Genomic DNA, 20,959 nt, shown 5'->3' on the forward strand with positions numbered 1-20,959 from the left:
GGCTTGTTCATGTGGATTCTTTGTTTAGAATCATTCTCTATATTATGTATGAACTTTCTGTTGAAAGAAATCAGATCAAATCAGCCTGAATCAAAAATTTTGAAAAATTAAGCTTAAAAACTAAATTTTGTAAAAAAATTTGTTCTTGAGTTTAATTTGGATTTTTCTATTCAAATAGATACTAAACATGTTTGTAAACATGATTAGATGAATTATCAATGACTGTAACATCGTTTTAGTCATGTTTGATCAAACAGAATTATTGAAATTTTTTGGATTTTGATTCAATCTTCAAAAATTGTTTTAATGTTTGAATGATGTTCTTGCTTTGGTTGTATTCAACTATATTCATCATTATAAAACTAATGGAACAAAACTCAGATATTTTTTTTGGGGGGAAACGGTTAAAACCATTTCATTAAAATCTCAAAAGTGGGAGGGTCGAGAATAAAACCTAGACAAACCCTAACTATGATTAAAAGATGACAATCAAACGATCCTAAAAAACCTGATTAGTAGAAAAAAATCAGATCTTGAAATAACCTAATTTGAAATATCCCAAATTTTGACCTAAAAATAGATTTTAAAAATTGATCTTTATAAAAATCCAATAATCATGATTTATGTTAAGACTTTTGTTCTTCATAATTATATGAACTAACTGTAGCTTACAGATCATGATTCCATGATTTGGATCAAAAGTTATAGTACTTACAATATTGACCAAATCAAGAACACCTCGGTCCTATCAGTCCTAGGAAAAGGACCGAGATTCTTAGCCTAGGACCGAGAGCGAAGACCGAGGATCTTAGCCAGGACCGAGGATCCCGACCGAAAATCTTCAGTCCAGACCGAGACCGAGGACTAGTGTTCTTTAGTTAGGACCGAGATCGAGGACCGGTGTTCTTGAGCCAAGACGGAAGATTACGACCGGTGTTCTTGAGGAATGACCGAGCCCAAGGACCGATGGTTTTAGCCTAAGACCGTGGATTCCGACCGATGCTTCTAACCCTAGGCCCGAGTACCTATAACCCTGGGACTGATAACTACCTAATCTTAGGACCGAGGACTAGGAACGATGAGCTTGACTTGGGACCAAGCCTCCTAGGTCGAGGACCGAGTAGTTTGAGTTCGGGACCGAGCCTCCTAAACCTAGGACCGAGCCCTTCCGATCTAATGACTCATGCGCCTGAGCCCTAGTCGACTAGTCCAGACCACCCTGGTCTAGACCGAGCCCGTCCGAGCCTAGATCTACAAAACCGAACCCATACCCTATGACCCGTATCCTAAGGCCTATTTGGTTCCATTTTTCAAAATCCAAAATTAGTTTCGTAATTTTGGAACCCGAACTCATTTTCAAATAATTCCGAAATGTTAAAAAATGATAATTAAATATTTTCGGGATATTTCCTAAACCAATATTTTGGCTAAGGTCCTGTTTGGAATTTATTTTTAAATTCTAACACTTTTCTGATATTTTTTAAGGTTTTACTCAGTAATATATCAACGCAATCGCATGTACGCCTTCTGAATAATTATGTATAATTATTTGCACATTCTAAATCTATCTTTATTTAGGACCCTTAAATTACTATAGTATTAATGGAAATAAATGTTATAAATAAATTTGAAATATATAAACTTTGTTTATTTTAAAATTTTAAAACTGTCATTTGACGGGCGTAGAGAACATAGCGCGAAAGCTTTTCCCGAGCGTAATCAAAATAAACCCTTTATAGAAATTCTGTTATAAATACGTTTATATAAGTATAATTTTAATGATTTTCATAAAATTATTTGGCGACTCTGATTTTCAAATAAATAACCTTTTAAACTATTTATGTTTAATTAATTTAAACCGGGTTTTGGTCAAATTATTATTTAGCCCCCAGATTATAAAATTTGAAAAAATTAATTATTTTTACATAATTAATTTCAAAAGCTCTAATATATTAAAAGAAGTTTGATATGCAAATCAAGGTTAAAACATATCGAACCTCGAGCCACCTCACAATGTATTTCCCTTATTGGACAACACGTGATAAGAAACATAGTGGAGCCTATTCCGGGATTACAATACCATGTATATATATCACTAAATTTAAAATTATTCAATTTAGCTAAATATATTTTTTTCTTTATTTATTATTTAAATATATATTTTTTTATTTATTATTTAAATATATTATTTTAGAACTTTTTAAATCATTTTAATTTGTTTTTTATTTCAACCTTTTTATTTAATAATATAGACTTTTTTTTAAAATATAATTAGTTTTTTTAAATAATATGTATATAATCTTATTTGCTGAAAAAATCAAATAATTTCTATATTTTCTCTCTTTCCTCCCACTTTTACATTTTCCAACCAATGATACCAAGTAATTCTCTCACCAAATTCCCACACTCTATCACTCCTCTCGTATAAAATATATACAAATATCAAAATATTTTTTAATTTCCAACGGTTTATATATTACAAATAAATAAATAAGAATATTTAATTAAAATTAAATAAACAGTCAACAATTAAAACTATTAAATTATTATTTAAATATTAATATTTTAAAACTATTAATTAAAAACATATATATATATATATACTAAATATCAAATACAAATACCTAATTATATTTCACATATTTATTTTTTATAAAAAAATATTATGCTATATTTATAATTAAATAAAATAATAATATTTAATGTTATTATTTATTGAAACAAATATATTATTAAATATAAAAGTTTAGAATAAAAAGTTAAAAAAAAACTAAAATTAATTTTTAAAAGTTGCAAAACAAAATTTTAGAAAATATTTAAATTTGAAAATAATATAAAATTTATATTTAAGTATTAAAAAATATATTTTATAATTGTTATCTTTTTTTAATATATATTATTTTTTAAATATTATTCTATAATAAAAATAAATATAATTTTTTAATTAAAATAAATTAAAATTGAAAAAGAAAAATATTTGCAAATATAAAATTATATTAAAGTATTTAAAATGAATTAATAAATTATTTCATATTTATTTAATAGTAAAATTACACCTTACATATTTTAAAAAATAAAAAATTTTCAATTCTTATTCGTATATATTTAAATTAGTTAATGATTTATTTAATAAACATTAAAAATAATATTAAATTTATAGAAAATAATTATATTACTTCTTTTTAATTAATACTTAATAATTTAATTTATAAAAAAAATGTTTAATCCTGGAATATAATATTTATATAAATTTTTAATACTTTTATGTAATATATTATATTGAAATGTTTAATAAATAAAAAAATATGTCTATGAAAAAATATTTTATATTTTTATCGATAATAAATATTATAAAAAATAAGAATATTTTAATTAAAAAAATAAATAAATTATAAAATTATTTATATATATATATATAAAAATATCAAATAAAAATAATTAATAATACTTAAAATATTTAATAAACATTTATTATTTTAATTTATAAAGTTATTACATTTTTATATAAAATATTATGATATATTTGTTAAATAAAATGATAATTAATATTATAATTTATCAAAAACAAATATATATTATTTTTAGAAAAGTATTATTAAATAAAAATAATTATTTTTTAAGATATAACTTTAAATAAGTTAATTTAAGTAATATTTTTATATAATATAATTTATTTACTTTATTGATTTATTTAAAATTATATAATAAAATATTTATAATTTTTTATTTTTTAAAATTTTAAATTAATTTTTATATATTATTTTGTAATGTATGGTATTGTTTTTATATAGTTTGAATAGCATAATTAATTTATGATAAAATTTTATTTTATTAATGAATTATTAGGTTGCAAACTCTTATAATTTAATATTATTAGAAAATTTTTTATTTTAATTTTTTTCAATTTGAAATTTAATGTTATTATTTATTTATGTTTCTATTAATCAATTAAAATTATAAAGTTAAATCATTTTATATAGCATTATGAATTTAAAGATTTTATTCTTTGTTAAAAATAATATTTCTTTTATAAATATTCAAAATAATATATATATATTAAATGAAAATAACATATTATTTAATATTATTAGAATATTTTTATTTTAATTTTTTTCAATTTAGAATTTAATGTTATTATTTATTTATGTTTCTGTTAATCAATTAAAATTATAAAGTTAAATCATTTTATATAGCATTATGAATTTAAAAATTTTATTCTTTGCTAAAAAAATATTTCTTTTTATAAATATTCAAAATAATATATATTAAATGAAAATAACATATTGTTGGATACATTTAATATTTGTGTAAAAATATACACACATTTAAATACACATTTATGTTGAGATGGGTTTAATAATTAATATCTAATAGTTTTATTTATTAATAAAAAGTTCACAATGTCATTGGCTTCTATCTTTCTGCCAAACAAATAATAAGAGTTAAAACTACATATTAAATATTCACCTGATCATCATCATAATTCATAGTAATAATAATAATAACTGTTTCCAACCATTCTACACCTAGGATCATCATCTTTAACCTTAACTTACCCAAAAAAAAGACAACATGATCATGTTCAGTGACTGTTCTGAGAAATAACCTCTCCAAACTTGAGAAACAGCTGAGCATCTGACGTGCTCATAGATGAGCAGTTAACCAAATGTGGCGTCTTAATATTTGCGTATTCGTCTATGTAAGACGGTACCTTTGAAGGTAGGAGTGGAAACGGCGCAACAGGAGCACACATCTTCGGATTCTCATCAGGCGTCAAACTTTCAAGAACCCTAACCACTTCATGCATTGTTGGCCTGTCGGATGGCTGTCTTTTAGTACAAAGAAGTGCGAGTTGGAATAGTTTCTTAATCGCAGTTGCATCTTTACATGTAGCAGTTATTTCTGGATCAACTGTTTCCATCACTGCATTGTTTGCTGCCTTTGCCAAGATCTGATTAGATTTAAACATCAAATGTTAGAAAAATATAAGAAAGTGTTTTCAGTTCTTGGGTTATGTGTTAAAAATCCTTTTTGAGGAAGAAGTTGATGAATTAAGTTAGGTTGTTGAAAAGATGTGTGATTTCAGATTATATAGAATTAATCTAAATAACCCCAAGATCAAACAAGATCTAAAGCTTGTTTGATGTGTGATTATTTGAAAAAAAAATGGTTATGAAATCAAAACAACACCTTATAAATTATGTGAGTAAAAGTATATTTTTTTTCAAATAACACAAAAACAAACAGGCTAAGTTATTTACAATATAAGCTTTTTCTCAATGTAAATTATTAAAAAATGAGAATTGAATTAAATGAGTTCAATTCAAATAACCTAGATATCAAAACAAGCCTCTAAGAAAATGGATAGAAAAACTTACTAGACTAAGGAGGTTGCATTCATCATCCACAGCTTTTCGACCCGTCAGAAGCTCAAGAAGGACAATTCCATAGCTATAAACGTCAGATTTTTCAGTTAAACGAGAAGTTCGGGCATATTCAGGGTCTATGTAACCGATTGTACCCATTACGTAAGTAGAAGTGTGAGTCTTGGATGTGCCTAAGCTTTTTGCAATTCCAAAGTCAGTTAAATGGGCCTCGAAATCTTTGTCGAGTAAAATATTAGACGATTTCACATCTCGATGGATTATCCTTGGGCTACAGTCGTGATGAAGATATGCAAGCCCTTGAGCTGCACCCATTGCTATCTGAATTCGAGTGATCCAGCTGAGTTTCTTCCTTTTCGAAGATCCTAGAAAGAAAAAAGAAAAAACAATTAATATGCAAATCTTATGACCTTATTATCAACTAAAATACCTTTCTAATTTATATGAAATTTTGAAACCTAAATAGTCGACCATTACATCAACCAGGAATTGTTTTTAAATAAATTATTTCATAACCCTACATCAAACAAGATTCTAATATTTTTGTCACCCAAAGAACTTAATTTTCAATAAACCACATAAAGTTATTGATAATTTGAAAAAACCTTTGCTTAGTCAAATGATTAAATAATTAAAATTGAACCCTTAATAAAAAAGTTATTGAAGATGGGATAAGGAGTTGTTTAAATTAAATTCCAAATCAAACATGATTCTAATGGTTTTTTTTCAATAACCTACATAGTTATTTATAAAAAAAAATATAAAATATCATTGAAATTTATTAAGAACCATTGAAGAACTCACCATGAAGAAGATCCCAGAGGCTGCCATTTTCAATGTAATCATAAAACAGCAAGTTTCCCATTGGAGACAATGAATAACCTTGAAGGCTGACAAGATTCCTATGCTTGATGCTTCCGACAGTTTCGAGCTCAGTTTCGAACTCTTTTAAATACTGCGGGTAATGAGAGTAGATCTTTTTAATAGCAACAGGCCTGCAATTCTTTAATACGCATTTGTAAACCGTGCTTGATGCCCCACAACCTATTATGTATTTCTCGCTCAGATTCTCCGTCATTCTCATTATATCCTCGTAAACGTGAAGTGCCATGTTCATGTGGAGGATTACGAGCTTTGGCGTTGAATAAGCCACTGTTACATTATTGGAAAAGAGAATGGTATCAGGAGGTCTTAGTTTGATCATTAATTTTTTATCAATCAAATAATTCAAGCCTTGTTTAATCTTGCATTGTTTGAAACAAAATCATTGAAGCATTGTTTAATCTTGCATTATTTGAAACAAAATTTGAGTTGTGAATTCAAAATTGTGTTTAATGAAATAATTGATTATCTGAGTTAAATTCCTAAAATGTTATTTTTATATAAAACTGATTTCTTTTAAAGAAAATAAAAAAGGGTAATTTAGTTGATAAATTAAAGTTGTGTGATGTTAGGGGATTTATCTGGAAATAATCCATACAACCCAAGATCAAACAATTTAAAATAATCTTGTTATGTTTAGTTAATTAAAAAATGGATTATTTGGGGTTAATTGGGCAAGAAGACTTTAAAAGTATAAATATAGTTAAATTTCAAAAAGGAAAAGAGAAGTAAAAGAAAATAGAAGGTTTTAGTTCATGATTAATCCACTTTTAATCAACCAAACTTGTTTTAAAAACATAAATCAAATAAACGACAAACAAGTTTAATCAAACCATACCTGGTTTATGAAACGATCCGTCAGGAAAAGGAGTTGGATGATTGTGAGGCCAACAAACGGCTACTAAGATCATAAGGAGAATCACGAGAGCTCCCAATGCAATCCCCAATATCGCCGCTTTCGATATTACAACTGCGGGTTTTCAATTAGAAAAATATAATAATTAAGATTTAGCGACAAATTAACTGTTTATTTATGAATTTGTCGTGTTTTACCTCTCTCGGTTGTTGCATGTGGGACGTGACATTGAGAATCAAGCCAGTAGCCACAGAGACCGGGATTACCCATAAAACTGTAAAATGCGCAAATTTGGTTAAAAATAAAACTAAAAAGTGTATCAAATAGAGAAATATGTAAAAAAAACAACAAGATCTAACCTTTCGGATGAGAACCTCGAGAAGTTATTTCCGGTGGGGATAACTCCATTAAGATTGTTATACGATACATTTCTACGAATGAAAACAGATTTGGTAAAATAAATCTAAAAAATTTGATGAACTAGATGAATTAAGGAAGGTCTTACAATACTGCAAGGCTTAGACAACCAACCAAAGAACTAACATCTCCAGACAAGGAATTGTTTTCGGCTTGCCTATCAAAACGCATTTCAAATCTTTTCATAATCAAACAAAAACCTTAAACAAAACAAAATCAAAACATGAAAACAAACAACTTACAATAAGAAAAGATTCTGAAGCAGAGCAAGCTCTGATGGAATGGGGCCGGAAAGACGATTATTCGAAACATCGCTTCATGAAGGAGACAATGTATGAGTGGTTGTCCTAGAGAAAATAGACATTCCAATAAATAAAAACACTTACATTTCCATAACACTTCTCAGATTTCCAAATTCAGCCGGTATAAACCCATCCAAATTGTTACTGCTCAAGTTCCTGTATAAAAATGTAACAAAATAATTGCTTAATCGTATTAAACCTCCAGAGAAGAAAATAAAATGTGTTCATCATCACTCACAGTCTAAGAAGATGTTCCAAATCCCCAATTGAAGATGGAATTGGACCAGTAATTATATTGTTGGATAAATCCCTTTTTATAGCCACAATACACAAAATATTCAATAATTTAAATAAAAAGCACGAAAAATAAACATTCAAAGGCTGGATGATAATAGAATTTACAGCGTATCCAAGTTTCCAATTCGTGAAAGTTCAATTGGAATGGGTCCTTTGAGGTAATTTGAAGAAAGATTTCTGAAAGGAAAAAAAAAACACGCAAGATTAAAATGTCATAATAAACTAGTGGTATAATCTTGTAAATTCAATGAACAAAATAGCATAATTTAACTCACAGATTAGTCATGCTTTCGAGCTTCTCAAACGCAAGAGGAATGGTTCCATTCAATCTGTTCTTGTACACATTTCTACCACACAAAAGCAATCGAATCAAAACCCTTCAAAAGATTCAAGATGAAAGTTAAGCAATGCTCACAGGCTATTAAGATTTGTGCACGAGCTAAGATTCTCGGGGATTGAGCCTTCGAGTAAGTTGTTAGCAACATTTCTGCAATAAAATATTCAGAAAAAATAACATTAAAAATTTTGATCACTAGAATATTAAAACAGTCTTTCCATTTTTTATAATATTTTAAAATATTAAATATAAAGAGTATTTTAATCATTTAACAAAATAAGCTATCAAATAGTTTAATAATGGAAAATGGTCACTTACAAATCAAACAATTCAGTTAACTTTCCTAGCTCTGGAGGAATATGTCCTGTCAGCTTATTATCATTTAATTCCCTGTAAATAGCAAAGAAAATTTAAATGTATATATATTAATAGTTCAAGAACAGAACTTACACTTCAATCTTTGGATATTTTTGGAAAACCGATGCAAAATTGGAAAAAGAAATTTGCGCCTAAATCAAACTGTTGGTAAATTTTGGAAAATCAAAAGGGAAAAAAGGAGAAAGGTTAATACAAGTAATGGAGCTTCGACATCAATCCGAGTTCTGGAGGAATAGAACCACTCAGCTGATTCCCATGAAGGTATCTAACAAATAAATAATTTCCAATAAGAACATTGCAGAAATCGCAAGATTAACCAACAAAATTATGGTAAATTTCTCAATCAAAATGTTCATCTTTAGATAGAAGACTCACAATTTCTCGGTATATGTCAAATTACCCAGAATTGCAGGAATAGACCCACTCAGCATATTGCAGCTTAGATCTCTGCATTTGGTAATATCATCAATAGGGTGTTAAGCCAAAAGATGTAAAATGAAAAAAAAAACATAAATTTCGTCAATTTAATTGAATATTAATACTCACAGAACAGCTAAAGCTTGCATTAAGCCAATGACATATGGGATTTGACCTGAAAGCTTGTTACTTTGTAATGATCTGACAAAAAGGAAAATCATTAAGATCGCGTTAAGATAATAAAGAAACAAACATGAATGATCTTACAGGGTTGCGACTTGCAAGAACCCAATGTTAAATGGAATCTCTCCAGTCAGATGGTTGTAGGACAAATCCCTATATGATAATTTAATCGTTCGTAAGTTAAAATATATCGATATGCGAAAAGTAAGTGTAAGACATCCTTTACTTACAAGACTTGGAAAGAAGTGCAATTCCCAATGTTAGAAGGAATTTCACCCGTCAAACTATTATTTCTCACATCACTACAAAATTCATATAAAGTTATTCACTTAAGAAATTATAAGAAATGAAAATTATTCATTTTCTTGTTTATATAAAATAATTTGAACTTACAAGAACCACAATCCAGTTAGCTGACACATATCTTCTGATAAAGTTCCAACCAAATTGTTACCGCGCAATCCCCTTTGAATTTCATTAACAATATTATACAAACGCATATTAAAAACTAACAAAAAAAAAAAAAAAAACCGTCATTCAACACTCACAGATATTGTAGGACTTCATTCCAATAAATTAGCCTTGGTATCTCTCCAGTCAGATTGTTCTGAGCCAAATCTCTAGAACAAAAAGAAACTGAACTGAGTCGGATTCAAAAACGTATTAATTGTTTCTCATTTGAATCTGGATTATCGAAAAACTTACAAGATTTTTAAGTTTGGAATCTGAGACAAGGTAGAAGGTATAGGACCTGTCAATTGATTGTTCTTCAAAACCCTAAAACCATTTTAAAATATTAAATACTACAAATATTTCTAAATAAAAAAAAACTATAAACTCAAAAAATCCCTAACAATCAAACTCACAGATTTTCGAGTTGTTTCAACTTAGAAATCGAAAAAGGTATATCGCCATATAACCCATTACACGATAAATCCCTAAAAAGCAACATAATCAAGATCAATACTCAAAATAAATATTAAAAAAAATTGTTTCATATGAAACTAATACTCACAAGTTTTTCAGATTCGAACAATCGCCGATTTCATCAGGTATCTGACCGGAGAGACGGTTACCCCTTAGATCACTGTCATTATTCATTGAAGATTCAATTATTTATTCTTAAACATGAAAGAAAAAACCAAATATTTGAAGAGAAAGAGAGAACATACATAGATTCTAGGTTTTTAAGACTTCCAATTGCAGGTGAGATTTCACCATCAAGATTTAAACTCGAGAGATTACTGTAAAATGAAAAACAAAATCATCATACCCTAACCCAACATTCAAGAACTTTAAAAAAAGGTAAAAATATTAAAAGAGAAACAAGAACAGTATAGATCACTATTTAAAGCTTTAATTGGTTAGACATTCTTATAGATACAACCAGTTATTACATATTTATAAAGAGACAGAATCATTTACAGTGCAACGATGGTGAATGTGACATTATCACAGATAACACCTCTCCAAACGCAATGATCCCCGGAGGAAGAAGAAGTCCAGTCGTACAATACATTATCAACATCCCTAAACGATTTCTTAATCTCCAATAAAACTGTTTCTGTAATTTAAATCAAATGATTACATGCAGAAAATATGTTAATAAGGGTTTTAACTTTTATAGAAAGAAGAATCTTACCATCATCCGCTTTCACTAAACCGGAGTTAAACCAGCTGTGAGGAAGAACAAGAAGAAGAAACAGAAGGAGATGAAAGGACATGTCGCCGGAACGACTTTTCCGGCCAAACATCGAAAACCCAAATGAGAATTTCGTATATAGAGACGATTCCATTAGTCAATCGAGGTTGCAGACATCATTGAAGAAGTGTGTTTTAGCAAAAACCCAAATGAGACTAAGCTTTTGAGAAGTGTTAATCGACCGACAATGAAGAGTGGGATATCGAGCTTTCCGGGGGAAACAGTAAAAACCCAAATGAGAATGAGGTTTAACCGACGTCAATGGAGGTTGCAGACGACATTATAAGAGAGAAGAAGTCTAGGATTTGAGGGTTTGTTCAATCTAATCGGTAAATGTGGGAAGGTGGGTGGGGGAGTAAAAACTAAAAACACTACAGAAGAAGAGAATAGTACTGTAGAGAGAAGTTATGAAAGAGAGAATTATTTGAGAAGATAAAGTTAAAAGAGTTTCTGCAAATCTCTGCTGCAAAAACCTGCAACGAATACAGCTCTCTCTTTCTTTCTTTCTCTCTCTCTTTACACTGCTGTCTCAATTACTACTGTATATCATGCGTCGTTATCGGTCTTTCAATTTCTGTAACAATGGCAGAAGGCTGTAACAGGTAATGCTTACCGGTTGAAAATGACGACCCTTTTTATTATTATCTCTCATACCATTTTGAGGGCCTTAAGGGGGCCATTACTATCTTACATCTGCTCGTCTTTTTATACATAAGCGGGATGGGGAGTTAAATTATGCACTTATTATTTACAGCTGCTTCTTTCTTTCTTCTTCAATTTTCTGAATTGGCATCAAATAATTGAACTTTGGGAAGAAGGAATTTTTTTTCTCAATTTTTATGTCAAACTTTCTTCTTCTTCTTCCTTGAAAATTACAAGTTGTTTTCTCTAGATTCTATTCAAATGAGGCCTCACTTCCAATTTCTTTCTTTTTCCATTTCTGTGAAAACCCACAAAAGATTAGGGCTTGTTTGTTTTCTAATCTCAAATCACTCTCTCTACAAATCCAAAAACCTTCCCTTTTCTTGTCATAATAATTTCACTTTTTAACTTCTAAAAAGTACCTATGACCAAGTCCATGTTTCATTATCCTTATTTAAATTAAATGACAAATAAATAAATAAATATTCCATTATTTCAAAAGGCTAATGGTTTCTTCTTTTTATTTTTAAAATTGTTAATTTAAACAAAACCAAGCATTTAAAAGAAAGTTATAAATGTCTACCAAATATCATTAACTAACAAATAATGATATTGGGGATGACATGTTATATATTCAGTGGATTACAAAGTACTTAAAGTTTTTTTTATACAAGTATTTTACATGTGTAGGGTAAGAGCTTGTTTGGATTAATTTTTAAATAATTAAGATTAATGATTGGTAGTTATTTTTAAAAAGTGTAAATTTATTTTTGATAAAAGACTTTAAAATATTTATATATAATGATAAAATAAATTTATTTATTTATTAAATAAAAATATTTTAATATTTTTGTTAATTAATTTAGAAACTTGATGAATTTGATAATAAAATTATATTTAATTAAGTTAAGTTATTTAAATAATGCTTAAAAATATATTAAGTTTATCCCTAATATAACCAATATGATTTAACCATAAATTTGACTGTTTTTTAAATAGTGAGTGATTTTAATCTGTATTAGCAAATAAATTTAAAATACATTTTTATTATCTTTAAAAGCTAAAGTTAAATCTATATATATTTTAATTTAATTTTTGTTTAATATTTTATTTTTTTTATTTTTGTAAATGTATTTTTATTGAACTTTTTTTATTTAATATTAAATTTAATAATATTCTTTTAAAATAATATAAACATTTTTGTTATAGAATAGTATTATAAATAAAAATAATAAATATTTATGAATATTTAAAATATGACAACTTATTTTTTAAAATTTATTTTATATTATACTATGTTTTTTTAAATAATAATTTAAGATAAAATTTAATATTTTCAATGTAATATTACAGTAATTATTTAATCAATATAAAATAAAATATTAATATATTTAACCTGATATATTTTTTTTATTCATTTTTTAAAACTATTAATTATATATATATATATATAATCAATAAAATATAAATATTAACTTTTTCGAAACATAAAAAAATGTATATATTTAACTGTATATTTAAATAGTTATTATTTTAATTTATAATAATATTATATAATATAAAAGTATTCTCTTTTGTTTTAAGAAAATATATTATTAAATTTAATATTAAATAATAAAAAAATTTATTATTTTAATTTTTTAAAAGCATATTTAAATTAAAAAATATATATTGAAATATATTTAACTGTCTAAGTTAATTTTTAAAGTTATAAAATATATTAGAAAATACATATTTTGATTTTATTGGTAAATAAACTAAAGTTTGTGTTAGCATTATTTACAATAATGTAAACAAAATAAAATAAAGTCACCCTCAAAACCCCAAAGTATCAATGGTGGTAGATCCATTTAAGTGAGTTTTCTTTGTCTGTTTGTTGGGATATTTATCAATGATGATTACATGTCTAACATAATGTTAATTTAAATCATATATTTAGTATGCAGTCTCATATTCTTGAAAATATGAAAGAAAAAAATTAATGTCATAAGATATTAACTTATGTTGTTGTCATTTAGTTGTTTTTGTTTATTGTATATAAACATATATTATTGTAAGCCTATATATGCTCCCTATTGATGGAAATATCTAATTTAGGGCTACTAATTGGATTGAAATGTTGATAAGTTAATCTTAGTCCTTGTTTGGGTTATTAAAATAAGATTGAATTATTTTTATAATTTTGTTTGGTATAAAATTTTGATATTTTTTAAAATGAAAAGACAGTAATATATAATGATAAAATAAAATAATTTTTAATATTACTTTTTAATAAATGAGTTAAAAAATAGAATAATGTTTAATTAAGTTAATCTAATGCCTTATTCAGATTTATGTTGTTATTTGAAAAAATTATAATTAGTATTGATTTTAGGGAGATATAGAATTTTTTTAAGTAAAAAAACTTAATTTTTTTTAATATATAATAATTAAATTAAATATAATAATTTAAAATATAAGATATTTTAATTAACGAATTAAGTGATATGACATGTAGGGATACCAATGAGACTGTTCGGGACAAAAAAATACATTCACCATCCCATCTCGTTTTACTTCGGTGATTTGTTTTTATTATCATTCTCGCGGGGCACCATTTATACCATATTTAAAACATAAAATGTTTTTATATAATAAAATTATATAATTTTTTTTTTAATATAATATATTGAAAATTTATATTATTATAAATAAATAAATTTAAAACTCTTGTAAAATATAATTAATAAATATATTGATAATTTTATTTTTTAAGTAAAAGTATGGATATTTCAAGATTTATTTATAATATTTATTTTCTTTAATTAATAGTTCGGGGACCTAAATAAGAATATGTTTAGATTACATAAATAATTGTACAAAATTATTTAAAATAACATATTTACGATTGCGTTGCTATAAGATTAAGTATAACACCTGAAAAATATCAAAAAAGTGTTAGAATTTAAAAATAAATTACAAACGGGGCCTTAGCCAAAATATTTGTATGGGAAATATTTTGTAAATATTTAAATATCATATTATGACCTTTCGAGATTATTTAAAAATGGATTGAGGTTCTAAAATTAAAAAAAAATGGATTTTGAAAAGTGGAACCAAACATGCCTTAGGACCGGAGCCGTAGGGCTTGGGGTCCATTTTTGCCGATTTGGGCTCGGACGGGCACAGTCTAGATTAGGGTGGTCTGGATTAGGGCCTAGGAACGTGGGTCCATAGATCCGGAGGGCTTGGTTCTGGGTTTGGGAGGCTCGGTCTTAAACTTAGACTACTCGGTCAAGGGACTAGAGGGCTCGATTCTAGGTCTCGTGAGGCTTGATCCTAAACTCAGGTTGTTCGGTCCTAGGTCTGAGAGGCTCGGTCCCAAGTCTAGTTTCCTCGGTCGTGAACCTAGGAGTCTCGTTCCCAGGTCAGATCTCTTGGTCCGAGGTTAGAATCCTTGGTCAAATTCCATGGTCTTTGCTCAAGAACAACAGTCCATGCTCTCGGTCCTAACATAAGAACACCACTCCTTGGTCTTAGTCCTATGTCGGTTTTCTCAGGTCTCGGTCAAGACCGAGAGTTCCTAGTCCTATTCCTCGGTCTCGGTCAAGATCCTTGGTCCTTGTTCTCGGTCTTAAACTAAGAACCTCTGTCATTTGCCTTGGTTCAAGAGAACTGTGTTCTTGAATTAGTCAAAAATTTCAAGTCTTATATCTTTTGATACATATTATGAAATCATGATCTATAAGTTGCAACCAACTCATATGATTATGGGGATTAAAAATTCTAACCTTAATTACGAATAATCGATCTCTACAAAGATCAATTTCTCAAAACCGTTTTTAGGTCAAATTTTGGGATCTTTTGAATTAGGCCATCTCATGACCTAATTCTTGTTCCAACAACTTTGAAATGATGAACATAGTCGAACACAACCAAAACAATAACATCATTCAAGCTTAATAATAAATTTACAAACCAAAATTCAAAGTTTATTTTTCAAAAATTTCAGTTGGATCAAACATGATTGGATTAATGTTTTTATGATTTAAAAATCATCCTAACATGTTTACAAACATGTTAGGTAGATAATTGAACCAAAATTCTAGTTTAAAAGCTCAAAAACAACAAATTCAAAAAAATCCAGATTTTCAAACCATTTTTTTGTTTTTTTTTTGTTTTAGGTTGATTTGATCAAAACTCTTTTAACAGAAAATTCATATATCATATAAGGAATGATTATAAACATAGAAAACACACATTGAACCCCAGAACAGATCAAACCGATCAAACTTGAAAAAAATTCAATTTTCAATCACACATCGAAATATAGAGGATTTGGAAGTTTACCAACACTTTGAGAATACTCCAAGGATTTGTGGGAAGCTTTCCTGAAGCCTTGAACAAAGCTTTGATCGTTGGAGAGGATTTTACACAAAATCCAGATCTTGCCGAAATCTTGATTATTTGAATTGGACTGTAAGATGTGATTCTTGTTTGATGGCCTAGAAGAAGAATGTCTATAGAGTATTTATACTCAACTAGGTCAGTTGTGGAGGTCGTATTCAACTCCAATTTTGCTACTGAAATCATATCCTTCGAATTTAATTTTGTATTCGGCAGCCTAGCTAAAGTTTAGGGTTTGAATTCAAAGTATAGAGGAATTAAAGGAGAAGAAGAGACGTGCACGAGGGTGAAAAATGAGAGGATAAGGTTGAGAAATGGCGGAGATATCCCTTTTAGAAGAATCGTCGGCGTCGAGCGCGGCCTCTGGCGATCACCCTGTTCGGCCGGGGAACGAAACAACGTCGTTTCATTTAACTAAAACACGTCGTTGCGTTCTGTTGGAGATCCGTCAGCGTTTGGGCATTTAGGCTAACACGGTTAGTTGTCCCGTTAGTCAATTTAGTGTGGCTTCGGGCGTGCCATTATATCCAGATGCGCGACGTGTTCCTAGGTGCTAAATAAAAATCCAGTGTCAATCCGATGGTCCTGAATCCTACTGTAACAATTAAACATAATTTCAGCTACATAGGATTATCAGTTTATATTTATAATAAAATGGTTATTTAAAATCGAATTTTAACCATTTCTTGCGTTTTTTTTCACAAAAATTTCCAAAAAAAATATTTTTGGTAGAAACATGATAAAAATTATGCTCATTATATTTATTTTTGGGAATTTATAGGTATTGTGAGGTATTTATTTAATTGTTGTAAGTCATAAATTATACATAATTTATGTTTAAAATCATAATTAAATAATTTCAACCCTTTTAGGTTTAATTTGGGTAAATAAATAAAATATTTTAACCTTAAATTATTTTGAAATTTTATTTTATTTTCCTAATTAGAGTTTAATTATCATAATAATTAACCTTAATTTTGATTTTTAATCTCTTTTGGTTATCTTGAATTTAAAAATTAAAAATATTATTTTAATTTAATAATATTATTTATAAATTAGGGTATTTCAAATTTTCATGCTTACAATGATCATCCTCTTTTATATTACTGTGAACTCTTTTTTTACCTCCACTTTGGTAAACCAATCACCGAATCTCAATTGACATCTCATCTCGTGACCTCACACACTTCTTAACATTGTCAAACCAACTCTAATCCCTCAATTGACCTCTCATATTGTGACTCACATTTTTTCATGTGTCTTTTTGTTCCATCGACAAATAACTTACCAATCACAATCAACCTCTAATCTTGTGACCTCACACACTTTTAAATTTCGGTCAATCAATATCTCATTCATATATTTTTAATCACTAATATCTCATTTGTTACCAAACTCTTAAATTATTTCCCACTTTCGGCAAATGTACCACCAAATCTCAATCGACATCTCATCTCATGATCTTACACATACTTTCACATACCTCTTATTCCTCGTCAAACTAAACATAAATCTCCTCAATCGACTTCTCATCTTGTGACTCACACTTTTTCATATGTCTCTTTATCCCCTATAAAAACCACTCACCCAATCCTAATTCGACCTTTAATCTCATGACCACACACATGTTTGTACTCCGGTCAATCAACATCTCATTTATATATTTTTAACCATCGATATCTCGTTTTATTATTGACTTCTTTTCCCGAAAAATCAACCACATATCCCCACATCGCATCTCATCATATTTACTCTTACCGCGACTTCTTTTACCCCTCACTTCAACAACAACAACAACCAATCCATTAACCGACCCCTTCGATCAATCAACATCTCATTCATATATTTTTACCATTGGTATCTAATTTGTTAAGAAGATCTCTTATATTTACCCTCACTTTAGTAAATTAACCACCAAATCTCAATCGACATTTCATATTGTGACCTCATACACTTTCACACACATCTTATAACATCGACAAACCACTCACCAATCTTAATCGATCTCTTATGACTCCCATTTTTTCATATGACTCTTTATCCACTCGGCAAGCCACTACCAAATCTTAATCGACCTCTTATGACTCACACTTTTCATATCTCTCTTTACCTCCTCGGCAAACAACTCATCAATCTTATACGACATCTTTTACCCCTACTTCAACAAATCAACAACCAATACCAATTGACCATCATCTTGTGACTTACACTTTTTCATATGCTTATTTATCCCCTCGGCTGACAAACCATCCACCACCCAACCTCCATCTTGTGACCTCACACTTTCAAATTCTAGTCAAACCAACCAATAAATCCGACCTCCCACTTTTAAATGTCTTTTATCTCTTGTTTAAAAGTTGTGTCACCATATATTATACTCAAGAATACATTCTTTAACATTGTTCTCTCACTTTTAAATTTGTAGTTTTGAGATTCGAACCCTAGTCTTAAACATGAATTGTGAACACTTTAACCGCTAGACCACTTGAGATTATTGAAATAATTTTATAATTGTGTATATGTATATATTTTGCATTCAATATTTATCACCAATTAGTTAATTAATCGACATCTTGTGACTCACATTTTTCATATGCCTCTTTATTATATTTTCACACACCTCTTATCCCTTGGTAAACCAACCACCATCTCAATCACATTTTTAAACACTTGTATTTCTCATAAAACCAAGCATCAATCTCAATCACAGTTTCACATGCCTCTTATCCTTCAGCAAACAAACCACCAATCTTAATCGACCTATAATCTTGTGACCTCACGATCATTTTTTACCCACCTCTTATTCTTTGACAAACCACATCACAATCACACTTTCACACATCTCTTATCCCTAAGAAAATAAACCACCAATCTCATTCGACATTTAACCTTGTGACCTCACACTTTGGTCAATCAAATATTTGATTCATATTTTTAACTACTCTCATTTGTTATTAACATATTATTCTTCAAAAAAAAAAACACACCCTAATCACACTTGGTTAAATGGTTGTACTTGTTTTGTTAGGTTGTAAGTTCAAAACATAAATATAATATTTTAATTTTATTTTTAACCGTTTCAAGTTTATGGACGGGTCAACCTATGATCCGACTCAAGTGTCTATTTACTCTCATATATATATATATATATATATATATATATATATATCTAAATTAACAAATTCAAATTAAACATTATTATATATATATATATATATATATTAGTTAGTTAAATAATTGAACTTATATTGTTAGGAATGTCACACGTTCATCAAATTTGGTATTGAATTTAAAATATAAAGACTTATTAGCTTAGTTGGTTAAAAAGTTATACTTGTTTCGTTAGATTGCAAGTTTGAAACATACATATATCATTTTTAATTTTATTTTTAACCGATTCAAGTTTATGGACGGGTCAACCCACGATCCGACCCAAATATCAATTTACTCTCACATTTATATCCAAATTAACTATAGTTCTCGACCTGAAAAATCAAGCAAATTCAAATTAAGCATTATTTTATATATAGATTAATTAATTAAAATGTTGAACTTATATTGTTAGGATTATCGCACATTCATCAAATTTAATGTTGAATTTAAAGTATGTTTTATTAGCTTAGTTGATTAAATGATTGTACTTATTTTGTTAGATTGCAAACTCGAAACATATAAATAGAATTTTTATTTTATTTTTAACCGTTTCAAATTTATGGGCGGGTCAACTCACGATCCGACTCAAGTAACCATTTACTCTCAAATATATATTCAAATTAATCACAGCCCTCCGTCCGACAAATAAAGTAAATTCAAATTAAGCATTAATATATATATATATATATATATATATATATATATATATATATATATATATATATATATATATATATATATATATATATATATATAAAAAGTGATATTAGTTCAAATGTAAACTGATTTCTCTCATGTCCGATTTTCACCCAGAGTTGTAGTTATTATTTCTAGTCTAGTCATGCTCACTTGTAAAATATGTCTAAGAGTTATATATAATATTTGGTTTGATATTAAGTTAATTCTCATTAATTAAAATTAAAGGTTACATATGTAATATTAATTTATAAATAATACAAAATAATGTTTAAAAAATCAAAACAACTAAACGAGAATTTAGATGTTAAATAATATAAAAAATTTATAAAAAAAAATATTTTAGTCGAAAATATTCTACAATTTTGAAATTTTTGTAGGGTGACTCCAAATACGAACTCGTTTGAGTTTCATAATGATAAATGATAAAGTATAGCAAACCGAACAAACTAATAATGACGTGTCGAAATAATCTCTACTAAATATTATTAGCGGTAGTAAAATTTATCATTATCCGTGGGTTGGTAAACAACACTGGAAAGGATATTCGACGACGCCAAAAATCCAGCTTCAAGCTACTTCTACACCTCTTCCTTAATCTTATGGATAATGTTTGGTCACATGGTGTTAGGATCTAGATCGACGCTGGTGGACCGGGGGTTGGACCGGTTAACGGTTCACACTCGTAGGGTGGTAGTTAATCCGGTTAGAGATTAACACCGGGGTTTCAATACTACACAACCTGTCACAAACCCTTGAACTAGGTTCAAGCGCAGAAGAGGTTTGCTTTCAGGTTGAAGCGGCACGCTTGTATGATAGGCACGGTCGGTTTCGGATGATGGAGATTTGGAAATGGTGGGTCGGTTTCGGTAATCTGGATATTCGGTATGGTTAGTATAAAGTCGGTTTGGAGCGGTATGGTTAAGT

General features: G+C 28.1%; 1 protein-coding gene across 1 annotated transcript; it reads right to left on the minus strand.

Annotated features, from left to right (window-relative positions):
• Positions 1–4,426: 4,426 nt before the first annotated feature.
• On the minus strand, positions 4,427–11,921 carry LOC124931137 (LRR receptor-like serine/threonine-protein kinase ERECTA). The gene is made up of 27 exons (XM_047471533.1): positions 11,096–11,921; positions 10,879–11,017; positions 10,626–10,697; positions 10,469–10,540; positions 10,320–10,391; positions 10,159–10,230; positions 10,002–10,073; positions 9,847–9,918; positions 9,684–9,755; positions 9,538–9,606; positions 9,400–9,471; positions 9,229–9,300; positions 9,047–9,118; positions 8,794–8,865; positions 8,554–8,625; positions 8,414–8,485; positions 8,244–8,315; positions 8,080–8,151; positions 7,926–7,997; positions 7,782–7,853; positions 7,628–7,696; positions 7,482–7,553; positions 7,320–7,396; positions 7,105–7,236; positions 6,189–6,536; positions 5,379–5,749; positions 4,427–4,951 (listed from the first exon to the last, which is right to left on the minus strand). Exons 1-27 carry the CDS (start codon positions 11,247–11,249, stop codon positions 4,583–4,585), a joined length of 3,024 nt encoding a protein of 1,007 aa, XP_047327489.1. The 5' UTR covers positions 11,250–11,921; the 3' UTR covers positions 4,427–4,582.
• Positions 11,922–20,959: the final 9,038 nt, after the last annotated feature.

This window comes from Impatiens glandulifera, chromosome 3 (genome assembly GCF_907164915.1).
Source record: "Impatiens glandulifera chromosome 3, dImpGla2.1, whole genome shotgun sequence".
Taxonomy (NCBI): domain Eukaryota; kingdom Viridiplantae; phylum Streptophyta; class Magnoliopsida; order Ericales; family Balsaminaceae; genus Impatiens; species Impatiens glandulifera.